The sequence below is a fragment of the Mustela nigripes genome, chromosome 9 (assembly GCF_022355385.1).
Source record: "Mustela nigripes isolate SB6536 chromosome 9, MUSNIG.SB6536, whole genome shotgun sequence".
NCBI classification, from domain to species: Eukaryota; Metazoa; Chordata; class Mammalia; order Carnivora; family Mustelidae; genus Mustela; species Mustela nigripes.
This window is the reverse complement of record NC_081565.1, coordinates 78,064,116-78,080,993: the sequence shown is the minus strand read 5'-3', so window position 1 is coordinate 78,080,993 and position 16,878 is coordinate 78,064,116. Positions and strand designations below refer to the sequence as shown.

Below are 16,878 nucleotides of genomic sequence, written 5' to 3'. Positions count from 1 at the left end.
CACATCTATTATAATAATTTGGAAAAGACAGAAAAAAATCCAAAGAGGAAGAAAATCTTACAGTCTCCCCAACCAGATATGGCTGCTAACATTTTGGCATACTTCATATCACTCACTGCCCTTCTTCCCACTTTTTTTACACATGGCATTTACTTCAGATGTATAGAATTTTAATAATCTTTTTGCACAATATACATTGTAAACATTTCTGCCTGTCATTAAAATATTTATAAATGTTATTTCTACTTAGTTGGCTGCGTTGTTAATTGATGTAACTATTCCCTCAAAACTGGTAATTCAATGTGGAATTACCTGGAGATAATTGGGTGTGAAACCAAAAGAAAGGAATAGAAGGCAGCCAGAGTTCTTGACTCATATTTTTTCTCATGGACTGAAAAAAGAGAAAAGAACTCAGACACTAATAAAACATTTAGAATGAATGGATTCCTCATGATCAGGGTGGAGTATAGATACTGAATTGACTCTTTATCTGAAACAAAAAATGGACAACGTATATGAAATAACAAATCTTAAGACATTATACCTCAGAAACAAAGGACAGTGACCTCTGAGAATGGAAAATAAAAGAGGTGAACTCCCCAGTTGCCACAGCTGACTGTCTAGAGAGTTTCTGCACAACAGTACAGGGAACAGGGATGTAAGTGGAGACTAGTGAGCTATCAGAGTTGAGGAGATGGAGCTGAGAATTTGGGGAGATTAAGTCAGCTAACATGCTCAAGGAAGTGTCCCGAGAAGAGAAAGCTGAACAGAGAGAGCCTTTTTGAGATCTATGGAGCATTCTTACCGAGTCTTCAATTGACTAATGTGGCTGGGAAAAAAAGCAATCGATAGGATTAGAGGGAACAATCCCTAAAGCTCATACAGGTCTGGGAGGTTCCTTCTCCCACCAGCAAGAGTATAGAAACTTATAATCATGGAATGCCATGTAGAGTACTCAGAAGGTGTTTGCTTCAACAATAGGAAAATATTAGTCCTAGGATAGACGTTGCCCTGGTTTTACTAGCAACTTAAAAGTGACTCTAAAGGTTAAAACTGATTCCAAGTAACTTAAATGCATAGCTGAACAAAGGTAAAGAATATTTATAGGAATATAAAAATACCTAGCACCCAATAGGAAAAATTCATAATGTTTACTAAGCAATCAAATATTACTGTTAATGCAAAGAAGCATGAAAATTCCGATAATTAAGAGAAAAATCAATTAAATATAATCATCCTATAATTGACACTGTTGATATGATTGGTACAGAAACAGTTATGAAACTGCATTGTACATAATTAAGAGGCTAATGGAAAAATTGAGTAGAGACATAGCTGAAATTAAAAAGATAAAACTTGCCTTCCACAGGTGAAAAATGTAATGTGGGAGATGAAGCATATGCTTTATGGGTTTAATGTAAGATTTAGCATTGCAGAAGAAAAGATTATTGAACCTGAAAACACATATGACAAAAGCACAAAGTCTGGACAAGAAGAAATGAAAACATTCTGGTATAGGATTTCACACTATAAATGAAATGGCATTTATGTAATTTGCTATTTATATAACTTTCTGTGGCACTATATTAAGTAGTTAGTTTAAAGTGGTATTTAACTAGTTACAGATAACAGGCCATAAAAGTCACTAAAATAAAATCACTGGAAAAGTCAATTCATCCAAAATAGATTGAACAAAGAGGAAAGCAGAAACTAGAGGTAAGACAAAAATTAAGTAGCATGAGGCTAGCTTTCAAAACAACCTTGTAGGTATGCACATTAAATATCAACGGTCAAAATACCCAAATTAAAAGTTAGAAATTGCCAGATTAGATAAAAATTTCAGTATCCAACTATATGCTGCCTGTAACATATCATATCCACTTTCAGTATAAAGATATAAATAAGTTAAAGATAAAAGGATAGAAAAAGACATACTGTATTAAACTAGTAAAAAGAAAGCTGAAGTGGTCATATTAATATTGGATAGGTTTTATTTTAGAACAAAGAATATTATCAGGAGTAAATGATATTTCATAATGATAGAGGTAAATTTATCAATAGGAAATAACATGTAAACATTATATATCTATGAGCAGAACTTCAAAGTACATAAAGCAAATACTAATAGAGCTGCAAGGAAAAATAAATCCATTATTATAGTCAGCACTTTTTTTTTACAATAATTGATATAAAAAGCAAAATGAAATCAATAAGCATACAAAAAAAGACCTCCACAATACTACCCACCATCTTGAACTAATTGACATTTATGTAACTCCACCTAAGAGCAGCAGAATACATGCTCTTCACATGTACATAGAACTTGAGCAAGATAAATTATGTTCTAAGACATAAGTCTCAACACATTTAAAATAGGACTCAAATTATATGAAGTATTTTCTCTAACTACAATGGAATTAAATTAGAAATCTAAAGCAAAAGATATTTGAAAAAAATCCCCAAATACTTGGAAACTAAATATAACGCTTGTAAATGAGCCTTGGGCCAAATAAAAAATCAAGAGAAATTAGCAACTTTTTTGAACTGAATTTAAATACACACATAGCTTCAAAATTTTGAGATGCAGCTAAAGCAGTATTTTCAGTAAAAGTAATAGTATATGCATATATTAGAAAAAAGGATCTCAGTTTCTAACCTTAAGAAACCAAAGAATGAATAAAATCCAAAATCAGAAGAAAGTAGGTGATGAAGACGAGAATTGAAATAAATTGAAAACAGAAAAATAAAGAGAAAATTACACCAAAATATGTTCTTTGAGATCAATAAAATTAATAAACCAATGACCAGAATGATAATTTACCAAGAAGTAACAATTTTAAGACCGAAATGAGAGATGTGACATCACTACAAATTCTACAGGTACTGAAAGAATAATAAGGCAAAATTATGGACAACTCAGGCCAAGAAATTTGATAACTAAGATACATTGTCCAGGTTACTTGTATGACAACCTACTACAACTCACTCAAGAAGAAACAAGTGAATTTAATAGCCTTAAGGAAATTGAATTTATAGTTAAATTATAGTTAAAAATTATCTTAACGGGGGTACCTGATGGCATAGTTTGTTAAGTGTTGGACTCTTGGTTTCAGTTCAGGTCGTGATCTCAGAATCATGAAATCAAGTCCCATGTTAGGCTCCTTTCTCTGTGCAGCCTGCTTAAGACTCTCCCCCCTCCTGTTTCCCCCTCCCCCCCCACCTCACTCTATTTCTCTTAAATAAATCTTTTTTTAAAAATTGTCTTACAAAGAATATGTCTAACTTTGATTACTTCCATGGATAATTTTCCCAAAAATTCAAGGAAGAAGTAATTCTGACTCTGCGCAAATTTTTGTGGAAGAATGAAGAAGAGAGAATATTTTTTAGCTTTCTCTGACACTAGGATTACTTTGATAACAAAATCAAAGGAAGACATTCCAAGAACACAAAACTACAGTTCAATATATAAAAACACTAATTAGAAATGGAAGTTTTAAAAATATCATTTTGATATCAGGAAAAAAAAATTACAAAGCACTTAGAAACAAATTTGACCGAAGTAGTGAAAGACCAACATGCTGAAAACTACAAAACATTGCTGAAAGAAATTAAAGAAGGGTCTAAACAAATGGATGTACTCATTTTTGGAATGAAAATTCAATATTGTCAAAATATCAATTCTCCTTAAATTAATTTTTAGATTCAACACAATTCTAATCAGTATCCCAGCAGGCTTCTTAAAATTTTTATGTAAGTTGGGAAGCTGATCCTAAAATTCATATGGAAGCGCAAAGGACCTAGTAGAGGCTAAGCATCTGAAAAGAGTGGACAAATTGGAAGCCCTATACTCACCCTCAATGCTTATTGTAATGGTACATAATCAAGAGAGTGTGAACTTGGCATAAAGATAGACAATCAAAGAAAGATAATTTCTAGATCATAAGGGTTATAGTTCCTAAAAGAAGGTGGCAGGTGCTTATTGACTTTCCCCACTCCCTCTGGATGCCTTATAGTTTTGCTTCCCAAAGTGTGATTTGACGACTGGCAGCCTTAGTATTACCTGGAAGCATTTAGAAAAGCCATTATTGGCACCCCCACCCCAAACTACTAAGTCAGAGTCTTTGTGGATGAGGCAGGGGAATGTGTGTTTTCATAAGCTCTCTGGGTGATTCTAGTGCCCAGTAGGGTTTGAGAAGCACTGCCTAGACCTCTTCCTGCTAGAAATCCTCCACAAATGGGGGGACAAGCAAAAAGATTTCGAGATAGGAGCGTAATTTAGTGTCACTGAATGAAGAGGGAAGCTGATGGCTTTTGACCATGGAATGCATTAAAATACACTCTCAATGCTGCCAGGCTGAGACGATGGATAAAAAAAATAAGCTAATCCGATTTTTAGTCATTAGGCTATTGATGATAATTGGTCTTCATTTACCCAGCATAAGCAGTTGACACAATTTGTTGTCTGGAACCGAGTAGATGATTGAGAAGAATGTAGAGGCTGTGAGGAGAAATCCAGGATACTGGAATGCTTTTTTAAGTCTCTTAAAATTCTTTTTTCTCTCTCTCTGTCTCTCTTACATACTCAGCCACATGCACATACACACACCAATACACGCATATGCACACATGGATTCACAGTGAGATCTTATGACACAGGAGACAGGAAGTGGAACTGAACAGTTTTGTTTTTTTTTTAAGATTTTATTTATTTATTTGACAGAGATCACAAGTAGGCAGAGAGGCAGGCAGAGAGAGAGGGAAGCAGGCTCCCCGCCGAGCAGAGAGCCCGATGTGGGGCTCGATCCCAGGACCCTGGGGTAATGATCTGAGCTGAAGGCAGAGGCTTTAACCCACTGAGCCACCCAGGTGCCCCAGAACTGAACAGTCTTGATGAAGGTCCGAAGAGCCAGAGTTCAATGCCAATTCTAGTTAGGTATGACCAAGGAACTAGTTTCTTGGGAAATATTTGAGTACATTTAGGGAGGCTGAGTGGCTTTGGGAGCTATCATCGCAATTTGAGTTCTACCTTCAATCGTCTGAAAAAATACAGTGTACTGAATTAGGAGACTTAGCCTGAGGTAGTCTGATTCTACTCTCTGGAATTAGAATGTAGCTTGTCCCAATAACCAAACTAATTCCATCTTACGGAAAGGAAAGGAAGGGATGATGTGGAATTAGAAATCTAAGAGCACCTGAGCTTACTTGTTGCTTCTTTAAAGGGATCTGTCTTCATCAACATCAGCTTTCTTTCCTACCTTCTACCTGGCTGTCATAGACCTCGTCCAGATCTTAGTTTTTGATCATTGTCTTTCCCTGTGGGATATAATAGTTACAAGTACAGTCCCAAACTTTTCGTATTTAATCAAGATAAAACTGATAGGCTTTAACTGAAAACAACAACACAAAATCACTTAAAATCAGGATACCCAGCTATAAGCAAGGGCAAGGTGGAAACTTCCAGTGGACTTGGCAGATTGTCAGGCTCCTGTGAAATGCTCCCCACCCTATACCTTTTTTTCCGTTGCCACACAGGTATAATAATTTGTCCTCCGAATGCCAGGGCATTGCCATTTCTGGAATTTGGAAGCGAGGTGAGAGAGAACATGCAAATCTCTCATTCCAGAGTCTATTGACTTTTGTCTCTGTATGGAACTAATCTTATACTTTTTGTGTCACCAAAAAACCATTCACAATGGCTGCTAATCCCCTTTTTCTGAATCAACCTCAACCTTTGGTAAATGCTCCTCGAGTTGCTGCCATGCAAGAATTGGATGCTTAAGCTGACCGTTGGCTCAAGCAGCATGACTTTCCAGGTTGGTTGGCATCATCAGCAGGCAGGGTAAGGAGGCGCTAAAGGTACCAAGAGACAGAGTTTAGGGTAATATTTTATTCCTTGTCCTTCTCTTTTGGTTAAATGGCCTTTGATACGATCCAAGACTGAATATTATGGCAATTTTCTTACTTGCTGAGTCTAAGATGTGAAGGTAAAGCTCAGAATAGATGTGTCTTCCTTATTTTTCTAGGATTTCCGGTAAAAACTGTCAAAATTTTGTGTGTAGATATATGTAAAGCATTTGAACAGCCCTTGTAGATTATTTTAACCTTTGCTGTATTCCAGGTACAGAGGGTGGGAATGGGCAGAGGGAGAGGGTGCCAAACAGACTCCTCACTAAGTGCAGAGCCCCAAGGGGCTTTGATTCTACAGCTCTGAGATATATGACCTGAGCCAAAATCAGGGATCCGGACATTTAACCAACGGAGCCACCAAGGCATCCCCACATTGTGTGCATTTATTATTACCTTGAATTTTCATAGCAACTCTGTATAGTGGTAATTGCTCCTTCCTTTCCCCAAGGCATAGAGAATTTATATAAATTATCCAAAGTTATGAGATGGCATAAAATTGTAGCAGAGCCAAAACACAAATGTTCTTCTAACTCAAAAACTCAGGATCTTTCCACTAAGTCAGTTGCTTTACTTGAAAAGTCTGTGTTGTCTTTGTAGTTCTATGGTATGAATGCACTAGTTTTAGGGACCCAGATGAACAAAAGTCCTTCTTCATATGCTTGTGCAAACAAACATTCTTCTTCACGGCCATGGTCTTGGAGCAATTGGGATTAATTCAAAGGAAATCAGATAGTGAAACATTTATTTGTCCTGATTAGTCTTCTGCCTGTTTCCAGAAGTACTTGAACTCTGACAAATTCCCGAAATTACCTAGTGAACATGATTGCCTCCAGTGTTACTAGAACTTCTGCTTGTATTTCTCTAGTAGAACTTGTCAAGTTGTGGCTTGTGTTACTATTTCTAGTATTTGTCTGGTTCTATCCTGGTATTCTTGAATAGAAAGACTGTTTGCATTAGGGTTCTTCAGAGAAACAGACCAGCAGGTTATCTCTTTCTCATTATCATTTAGCATCTTTTGAGAGATTGAATAAAAGGAATTTAATTAATTTATTATCTTATTTTATATATTTTCCTATTTTAAAAAGTGTTTTCTGATTTATTATGAGAACTTATGCATAATATATATCCATATAATATATATTATAATGATTTAGCTGCTTTTAGGTTATAATTTAACGCATATTTCACATTCTGTGTGAACTGTTCTGATAACATTATAGGTCACATACAAATTACAGGTTGAGTCTTACTGAGTATCATAAATTGAGTCTGTAGGGAAAAAGATCGGAGTGGGTAGATGGGTGGTCACAATTCTCACAAACTCATGAGAACACCTGCACCTAAAATTCAGCATTCTTTTCCTTAACGGATGATGATGTTAATTAATATTTCTTGTTGCGGAGCAAATCCTATAAAATACGATTTTTCCAGAACAGCTGAAGAGCTAGAGAAAAAGAACGATTCATTTTAGTTAGTGACTTGCTTTCTCTTTTATTTCCTTCTCCTCCTTCTTAATTTTCCTTAGAAACAAGAATAAACGAAATCACTTCATCCTTCTTGGCGTTTTTACGATTTTGTCAGGAAGACCGTTCTTCCAAATTCTAGGAAACCACCAGTGCCTTCCTAAGCCAGTCTCATTGTCTTGTTCTCTGCCTCTGCCTTCCCTTGCAGTCCTTGACTTACAACTCAGCCATCATCCCGCCTCTACGCTGCCCCACGCTGCCTTTGTTCTTTAGAAGACACTCATTAACATTTGCTAATGTATGCTAATGAGGAGTAATTAGCATCTTATCTGCAGTGCTGGGAAGGAAGGATGGAGAGGGCACCGAGTTCAGCCAGCCTTGCTTCCTGCTTCATACTCCGGGAACCAGCGTCTGCTTTCAGTCGTTACACATTTCTTTAGTGCCTTTTTGTTTATTTCATGTTGTTTGTTTATCCATGAATCTTGACAAGCATTCTTCTTCGTGACTTGGAATATTGCAGAAATGCTTGCGGGGGGAGGGATAAGATTCCTTTCTGTTCTAAGCAATCCACAGATAGAAGCGTAGCTGCCAAGGGCTTACAACACATTATTTTCATCTGGTTGTTATTTTGGTATCCTATTTCTATAAAAGATTTTAGCCACAAAAACTCACACAAGAGAACGTATTTTCATTTTAGCACACTTATCTACAGTATTTGCTCTTTATGGTGGTAATTGAAATGTGAGAACACGCACTCTGAATGTATATATTACGACACCATGGTTAAGTAAGAAATGTCCCCTCCCCCAGAATATTCTAAATGCAAAGAAAAGGCAAGACTCACCATTTAATTTTTCTGCAGCCACTGAGAGCTCTAAAGGCATTTGTAAACAGCTATTTATTGAATATGAATAGTTAAAAATAAGCCAGCCCCCTAAACCAGATAGAATAAGAGCTGTTTTTGTTTTTCTGTAGACCAGTGATATCATAAAATACCTAATTACAGTTTCTCACAAATACTTCAGTATATAACTCACTATTTGAAGAACTATGCTTTGGCATTTCATATTTCCTTTTCCAGCTCAAGGATGGTAGAATTTGGAAACCTACCAGCTACCCACTCAGCCTGTATTTAATTTTAATTTCATGTACAATAAAAACAGAAGGAAAAAAGTGCAAAAAGAAATTCTGTGTGCATCCCCTTTCAACCCTTCTTCTTGTGTCTATAAAAAGATTATTATCACTGTAAATGGATGGGGGGGATTTTTATTTTGAGTGAATCTCCTTTTTTTTTTTTTTCCTCTCTCTGTTCTCAGGGTTGGCCATTCTCTCTCCAGGACCTCATAGTAAAATGTGTTTCTTTACAGAATTCATCCTGTTCTGTTTGGCAACTAAAATATTTTATATTGTGTTGTTTAATAAAGTAGACATCAGCAGCTATTTATTCTCTACTTCTTAAGGGCTTTGTAGCCTCAGAAAATAAATATAATCTAGAAGGAAAAATATTGGAGAACAACAGCTACCATAGCAGTTGAATATCTGGCCCACTCCCTTCTTTGTGTGGCTGAGTCTTACCAAAGGTCAAAATTCTTATTTTTGTAATTTTATAACCACTGTAGTTTTGAATAACTATTTTATATCTCCAAGATATTACAATGATTGAAAATATGACCAGCCTTTTGGCACTTATTTTAAAAGTTTTCATTAGCGTGGTTTTGAATGTATGTGTTCAGTGGTCCGTTTTCTCAATGGTCTTAAGAAAGATGCTGACACCTGCAGAAAAAATATCTGCCCCAACCTGTCAAGTTAAACCTTTCCTCCAGAATCCTTGATATTCAAATGTAAAGATCTCATTTCGGTTTTTCCCCCCACTCCGAGGATTTTGTAAAAGTCTTATAGTTTACAGGTTTTTATGGTATTTGAATAATATAGGAACTAAATAAGTCTTCTCTACTCAATGGCTTCCAATTATTATGCTTAATTCCATCATTTGAAGGAGTTAGGATTGTTACATACAAATTTACAAGCATCTTCTCGTCCTTCCCTAAAAGTAACAAAAATAAAGGGAGCTACTGATTTAAAATGAATCAGATTTCAGGTCTTGAGTAGGTCCTATTCTTGAGGAAGAAAAATCTCATCCCATCATTTTTTTTTTTTAAGATTTTATTTATTTTTTGACAGAGATCACAAGTAGGCAGAGAGGCTGGCAGAGAGGAAGAGAGAGAGGAGCAAACCGGCTCCCCACTGAGCAAAAAACCTGATGTGGGACTTGATCCCAAGACCCCGGAATCATGACCGGAGCCGAAGTCAGAGGCTTTAACCCACTGAGCCACCCAGGCGCCCCCATCCCATCATTTTTACTCAGTTTTGCAGGCAGTGCCTTCTGTTCCCTATTTTGTACCCATCAGTAACTGTGAATGGAAGCAGGATGCTGGGGCATTCTCTGCAGGGGGAAGGGTTCCTCAGTGTGGTTTGGTGACTTGATATAGCATCAGAGTGTCTCACTGGTGGGAAATTCTTCCTTATGGCTAACTTTACTCATTACTTTTTCAAATTTGGGTTGCTTTACCTTCTGTTTGGTTTTTAGAAAAGCAAAATATCTAAATGTTGTTCTTGGCTAAAACTTAAACACAGCTTATAAATACATACCTAGATACATATAATTTTCTTTGTATCGTAATTGCATCACCATCATCATTGTCCTTACTATAATCAACTTGGGCAGCTACTGGATGGCATCAGACCTAGAAATTTTAGAGCATAAAATTTACAGTGTCTGTTCCTAAGGAATCTGCATTTAAAAGACATTTCTGTAAATCACAGTTTACATTTCATAGTCTCACTGGTCAGTTTTCTCTCTTCTTTTCCCCCTTGAAAAAAGAGATTTCCTGCTTTTGGTAAGGGGATCATAGGTCTTCTTCCTTACGGAATAAGGCAAACTTTACTTTGGAATATACTCTCTTAAGAAAAAAAAGTACTTTTATTTTGTTCACATTTTCTAGTTCTTTGACCTTCACATTCTTATTTTAAAAAAGTATTGATGGAAGAAAGAGTTGAGGACAGTCTAGATTTTGTTAACTTGAGGTGTCTCTAAACTATGAAATATCGGGGCACCTGGGTGTCTCTCAGTAGGTTAAAGCCTCTGCCTTCAGCTCAGGTCATGATCCCAGGGTCCTGGAATCGAGCCCCGCATCGGGCTCTCTGCTTAGCAGAGAGTCTGCTCCCCTTCCTCTCTCTCTGCCTGTCTCTCTGCCTGCCTGTGATCTCTGTCAAATAAATAATGAATAAAATCTTTAAAATATGAAATATCATTGAGTATATGAATTTAGAATTTATAACATTTTATATTTGTAATTCACATTAAGTATAAGAATGCACATATGTTTCTAGCAGAGAGCAAAGACAAACTGTAATGTTTTGCTTTATATTTGTACTTTTTCCCTCTTATTTACTGTGATCTCACCTCATTTTTGCCCCTTTACCTCCCTTTATTTGCTGTATTCCTCCCTTGGTCTCCTTACTCTTCCCCACTTTTCTTTTTCTCTCCCTTTACCATCCTTTAGTCCTACACTTTGGAACTGCTGTACAGTTGACACTACATATAAGCAAGGGGTATAGTAGTAAGTTGTCCCTTCTCTTAAAAAAGTCTCAGGCAGAGATGCACAGCCCAGTAACAAAACCAAATGCTTCACCAGTGCAATAAAAGAATTCAGAATCCAATATGAGTTGAGTATATTGTCTTTTAATAACCCACATCCGGGGGGAGGGGGTTTGGGAGAAGGGGGTGGTATTATGGACATTGGGGAGGGTATGTGATTTGGTGAGTGCTGTGAAGTGTGTAAACCTGGTGATTCACAGACCTGTACCCCTGGGGATAAAAATATATGTTTATAAAAATTAAAATAAAAAAACATAAAAAAAAAAAATAACCCACATCAATTTCTCATTCCCACTGGATCTCTGCCCTCAGTGTGTAAGTACATTCTGGCTAGCATAACTAGCTGTCTCTATTCCTCACTGCCCATTCTTTTGTAAAGCCATTGAAATTCAGGCTTTTCCTTATACCACTTCACTAAATCTCTGCTTGCCAGAGTCAATTGACCTCCACACTGCAAAACCCAATGGTCAATTTTTAGTCCCATTATACTTGAGTTCTAAGCCTACGACACATTTCTTAGTTTGCTTCTGCTCCACTGATGGTTCATTTTTGGTGTCTTTGGTTGGTTTTTCTTCTTCTCTCCGTCCTCTCAATTTTGGAGTCTCCTTTTTCTGTTTTATTTTTATTCATTTACGTGGTGCTCTCACCTGGTCCTGTGGCTTTAACTAACACCAGGGTGCTCATAATTCCCAAATGTGTTTTTCCAGGCCAGACTTCACTTCTGAACTCCAGACTCATAAACCCAATTGCCTACTCAACTCAAGCATGAATGTCTAATAGGCAACCCAACCCCAACATGTCATATTAAACTCCTGATCTTATCTCCTCCCACTGAAACTATTTTTCCTATAGCCTTTTCACCTTTTATTCTTTTTGACTCTCTACCTTTCTCGGTGCCAAGGATGAAAACCTTCTGCTTGTCATTGGTTCTTCTCTTCCTCTCATATTCCACATCACACCCCATACTGATGGCATGGGTTCTTCCGCCAAGATTCGGAAATGTCCTTGTTATAGCATCAATGCATATCCCTTCCAACATAGTTTAGTCTGAGGTGACATGTATCCCCTTTATATGGAAAGGACCAATGTTGACAACTCCTCACACATTAAAAAAAAAGAACCCTGAAAAGAAACACACAAAAAATGCCCAATAAATATAACTAACACATTGCTGCTACCACCCAGTGAAGCTAGGTAAGATACTCATGCAAATCTTGGATCTCATTTATAAAGTCATTGTTTGGCATAAAGTAGCAAGATTCCTTAAACACTCCTTGTGTTTTCTTTTAATCTACAAACTCCCTCCCCGGAGCATTTTGCTCTATACTCCCTTGCGAGTGTACAATATATGCCAATTGGATAAACGGTCTCTGTTTCCAGAGTGATCACCTACCTAATGCTCCAAACATCTCTTCAAGAGCTCAACGTGGGTTCGAGGAATGGACCACACCACCTAACTTTTCTGGCCGCTTGGCTACCTTGAACCTGAAGAACCATAAACTACTTTGAGTGCCATAGATTAACAAAGAAAGCCTAGAACAACACCTTCTTCGAATGATTCCGATGCCTCTAAATTGTGACATTTTGCTGTTGTTTCCTTTTGCTGTTTTTAATTATTGTGTCTATTTGCATGAAATGAGGATCTGGGTTGCCTAGGCATTCATCTGCTCTGACGGCATATTCCTCTCTTAAATAGCATTCTTCAGTGCAGCTTTGCTCGCTGCCTCCAGCATTTTGCCAGGACCTCGCCCTCCTCCTCTCCCCATCCTCTCGTCCCTCCCCAGGAGAGACGTTATTTTTAAAGGACATAATCAATAGGCTTTGGGAAGCAGCCGAAGCATGAGGGGGATCGTATGATCGGGAATAAGCTACTAGGGATTGCAGAGAGCGGGGATAGCAACAGGCCATGCCAAAAATCATCGGAGGAAGGAAAGACTGTCTATAGCTCCCATCTAAATATTCTGTGGGATTCTTTTGCACGGGGTTTTGACTTGGAGGGCATTCTTAGCTCCGTTCCTTAGCCTTGCACCAAGCCGTGCTTGGTGGTCCTATGGACCATCCAGGACAGTTGCTTTTTGGGTCAAATGACCATCCACTAAAATCAAGGTTGGTCTGAAGCACTTGAAGGAGTCTTAAATTTGGCCACAGTGCTGCTGTTTAGTTCTTGATGCTGATGATGCCTTTGCTGAGGGTTGAGTCAAGAATAATCCAGTTATCACAATAACTACGAAGACAACTGTTTCATCGCCCCTGACTCACCTGCCAAGGGGATGCCGTTGAGTAGAGAAAACACGAGTGAGAATGTGCAGGTGATTGCGCCCAGATGAATTCATGGTCAGAGGGTCACCTCAAGAGGAGGGAAGGGGCTATTTCTGCCACACTCTCTATTACATCACTTTGAATCCATAGCTCTTCTTGACTTCTTTACTTGCAACCATAAGCATGTCTCCTCTCATGGATTTTTAGGTTTTATTTAATAGCCATTGACTACTATCCTTCCTTTACTTGAGAAGACCATCCCTGACTGCAGCCATGCCTCACCTTCCTCCTCCCCTGGTTATCAGAGGAAATGGGTTTGTTGCTCATCTTCTTGGCTTGGAACATTTCATTCTGCTGTTCTTATTTAACATATGATCATTCCTAAAGATTTGCTTGTATTTTGTTCCTTTAATATTTTTTGTTTCATTTTGTCATACCTAGTTAGTTTTCTTGATTATTATAAATGGATGTCATAGTCTGTGTGGATTTCAGTTTGGCTCTGGTGTTACAGAGGAGTCTGTGGTCAGTCCTTGCTGTTTGTCCTTAGCTGTTCTTACATTATACACACAGGTTGGACTCTGTTCCAGGGCTAATCTTCTGTGATTCAAATGCCTTCCTAGGGAGAAGAAGCTTCTGGACTGAAGAAGCTTGGTGGTGACATTAATTACAAATAAAAGACAAAGACTGATTGTTAAATGCAAAACATCTTCTTAAAAGTGTCTGCCTTTACTCTTGCAGACTCTCAGTGGTGCCGTAAAGATCTTTGTCCTGTGCAGATCCAGTTGTAGCCAGTAACAGAAGCACATGTCCCACTTAGAACAAAAGAACACTTATTTTCACATTGCGTGGCTTGACATTGAGTGATAACATTTTTGCATATCCTAAAAATTTTTATGCAGATGCTGTTTAAAGGCAAAATGTGCTTTTACAATAATCTTCTTTGTGAAAAGAATTTAAACTCCTGGCATGCATTCCATTTTCAATGTGCCTGTCAAGTTCTGAAAAATAACCTTTGACGGTCTGTGAGCAGAAACAAAACGGAGGTTGTCGCCTCTGTTCGCAGTGACGTTGTGTTGTCATCTTTACTTTCTCAGACTCAGGTTTCATCTGACTTAAATAAAAAATACGATACTATTTTATAAACAAGTGACGAGACTATGGTTTTACTTTTTTATTTTTTAAAGATTTTATTTATTTGAAAGACAGAGATCACAGGTAGGCAGAGAGGCAGGCAGAGAGAGAGGAAGGGAAGCAGGCTCTCTGCTCATCAGAGACCTGGATGCGGGGCTCGATCCCAGGATCCTGGCTGGGATCATGACCTGAGCCGAAGGCAAAGGCTTTAACCCACTGAGCCACCCAGGCACCCCAAGACTATGGTTTTAAAGAAATAGGCAACTCTCATTTTTACCTGGGCAATTTGCAGAGCTTTGTCTCTGGCTGAGACCTATGATGAACAGACAGTAGATGACAAGTGGAAAAATCTGCCAGTTAACACATTTCGGCATACTATTGGACAATTATAATTTTTTTAAACCCTTTGATGCCTTTGTAAAAATAGAGGAAAACTAAAAAGAAGACACTCTCTTGAGTATGGGGGTGAGGAATATGCAGAAGGTTCTTTGTATTGGGAAGAACAGCAAAATACCCCTCTTTCCACATCTTCAAGGTAAATCATATATTGGGAAATTCAGGCTGTCTCCGATGCAATCTACAGAAATAATTGAAATAGGAAATACCAGCCTTGCAACATTTTCTGAAAGGCTCTTTGACACTGGTAACTGGTTAGAATGAAATGTTCTCTATTTTAATAAATTAATTTGGTTCTAATAACCACATTGTACAAACATGTGCATGTGCATATAGCTTTACTAACAATGCAGTTTATCATGGAATGCAATGACCCAGCAAACCCCAAGTCTACTCACTGCAACACGGAATTTATTTCAGTAGCAGTTATAGTCAATTGAGCTGACAGGCTCATAATTGATATGTTTTCCAAGTCTTTGAAGGCAGTGGAGCAGAGAAGTCTTTGCACAACACTGTCTAGGATGCCATGGCCATATATCTTTAATAAACAATGCTGTTTTTGACAAGCTTGTTGAAAAATGTTTGCATTAACAGCACAGAAAACTTTATGATGAAAATAATAACAGTAAAAACGCATTACTGATCATTGTACTGTCATTTAAAGAATTGCCATATTTTTCCTTTCTTCAACAGTGCAAATTCAAGTGGAGGAAAAAGAAGATGACACAGATGAAAGTTCAAGTAAGTGGGGTGGGACCCACGTGGAATGTGTTTCCTGGGGAATGGCAGTGAATTCAGGGGACTCTTGTCTTGTGGGATTAGGCTGCCACGTGTAAACCCATGCTACCGCGTGTGTGGGAAACTTTTGATGTTCTCAGAAAAGAGGTCAGGTCCAGCAAATGGAATCTCTCCGTTCTAGATTCCATTCAGTAGGCACACACACATTCTACCCAATGTCTCAGTTACTCATGATAAAGTGGATGGTAGTCCACAAAAACTGGCTTTTTAATATTTCTCTAATAGTTTCCCTGTTAAGGTCTTTGTCCTAAAAGCTCTTCTCTAGGGCTCAATCTATTATAATAGAACAGATTGGCCATTTTGACTGAATTGATCAGGTGGTTCAATTAAAATGAAAAAGCACATTCTTTTGTGCTGACTTCATGGGTATTTTGTTGGAATTGCTCGGTTGTCTTTACTTTGTGTAGGTTTAGCTCAAGAGTTTGGAGTATGATCCCTCACATGCAGACCACTCGTGGGAAAGATCAGTATATGAGCAAAAGTTCTGAATTAACTAGAACTGAAGGGAAGAACAGTGTCCATTAGAGGATACATCAACACCATCCAGTGTAATACCCTGGGCCCAATATGGCAGCCGGGGAATGTTCACGATGCCAGGTGTTTCCAGACACTCGGCATTTTACATACAAAGAGCTCACAGTCACACAGACTCTGTTTGTCATGGCTTGGGTACTGGAGGGGAAGAAAATAATTTTCCTCTAGTCCTTCTGAGTTGTTAGCTGAGACCACTGTAATATAAGACAGTTTAACAAGAGAAAAAACAAATGGAAGTTTATTAATATGTATACCTCAGGTATATGTGAGAGATACACAGGAAAAATAAGTTAACTCTCTTAGGTGGCTTCAAATTTAGTCTTAAATGCCATCTTAATAAGGAACAAAGAGGGGGGTGTGTAGGCCTTTTTAGGAGAGAATAAATCATTTTTAGGAATGGTGAGTGGGCCCTTCAGAGACTACATGGGAGACACAGTTGTGACAAAGTTTGTCTGGGTGTGGTATTGCCTTCTAGTATCTTCCCTTGTGATGAGTCAATCTTCCCTAAGGGTGAAATTCTTGGTGGGGGAGTTTATGACAGTTCAGTTCCTCTCAGAGGATTGTGTATGGGGTAGAGGAAGGGAGTTCAGGAAAGACCTCTCAAGTCATTTGCTGTTTATCAAGTGCCTACGGGGGGGGGGGGGGGGGGGGGGGAACAACGTCAAAACAAAGCGGGGGGGGGGGGGGGGTGGGGGGGGGTGGGGGGGTGGTTGTTTTTAGAGGGGTTGGTTT

General features: G+C 38.1%; 1 protein-coding gene across 1 annotated transcript in view; it reads left to right on the top strand.

Moving 5' to 3' along the window:
- TMC1 (transmembrane channel like 1) overlaps positions 1–16,878 on the top strand; it is a 384,878-nt gene that overhangs the window by 267,336 nt on the left and 100,664 nt on the right. Inside the window, exon 9 of the mRNA XM_059411859.1 lies at positions 15,508–15,555. Coding sequence (XP_059267842.1) covers positions 15,508–15,555 — 48 coding nt within the window. The remainder of the gene's footprint in view (positions 1–15,507; positions 15,556–16,878) is intronic.